A 389-nucleotide genomic window follows, 5' to 3' on the forward strand; every position below is an offset into this window, starting at 1 on the left:
GCCAGGGTGCAGGCAGGGGGGCCCTACCGTGGGGCCAGGGTGCAGGCGGGGGCCCTACCGTGGGGCCAGGGTGTATCTGCCCTTGCGATCCAAGCTGCATCCAGAATGGATGGCAAGCCACAGGAAGGAGCTGAGGAGCAAGGCGCACACCTGGGAGGGAGATGTCCACGGCTGCCCCACTGCTCGTAGGGGGGGCGCCCCTCCCCAGGAAGCGTCAGGAGTCTGCTGTGTGGGAGCAGCCCAGCTGCAGAAGGCAGGCACCGCCACCTCGGACCACCCCCTGAGGTCAGGCACCATCACCTCGGACCGCCTCCTGAGGTCAGGCACCGTCACACAGGACCTCCTCCTGAGGTCAGGCACCGTCACACGGGACCGCCTCCTGAGGTCAG

At 68.4% G+C, this 389-nt stretch overlaps 1 protein-coding gene across 1 annotated transcript in view; it reads right to left on the reverse strand.

The window, feature by feature from the left end:
• Positions 1-389, reverse strand: part of TSPAN32 (tetraspanin 32) — a 19,953-nt gene that overhangs the window by 1,561 nt on the left and 18,003 nt on the right. The window contains exon 8 of the mRNA XM_032268402.1: positions 59-150. Coding sequence (XP_032124293.1) covers positions 59-150 — 92 coding nt within the window. The remainder of the gene's footprint in view (positions 1-58; positions 151-389) is intronic.

This window comes from Sapajus apella, unplaced genomic scaffold, assembly GCF_009761245.1.
Source record: "Sapajus apella isolate SASKATOON/1434 unplaced genomic scaffold, GSC_monkey_1.0 scaffold181, whole genome shotgun sequence".
Taxonomy (NCBI): domain Eukaryota; kingdom Metazoa; phylum Chordata; class Mammalia; order Primates; family Cebidae; genus Sapajus; species Sapajus apella.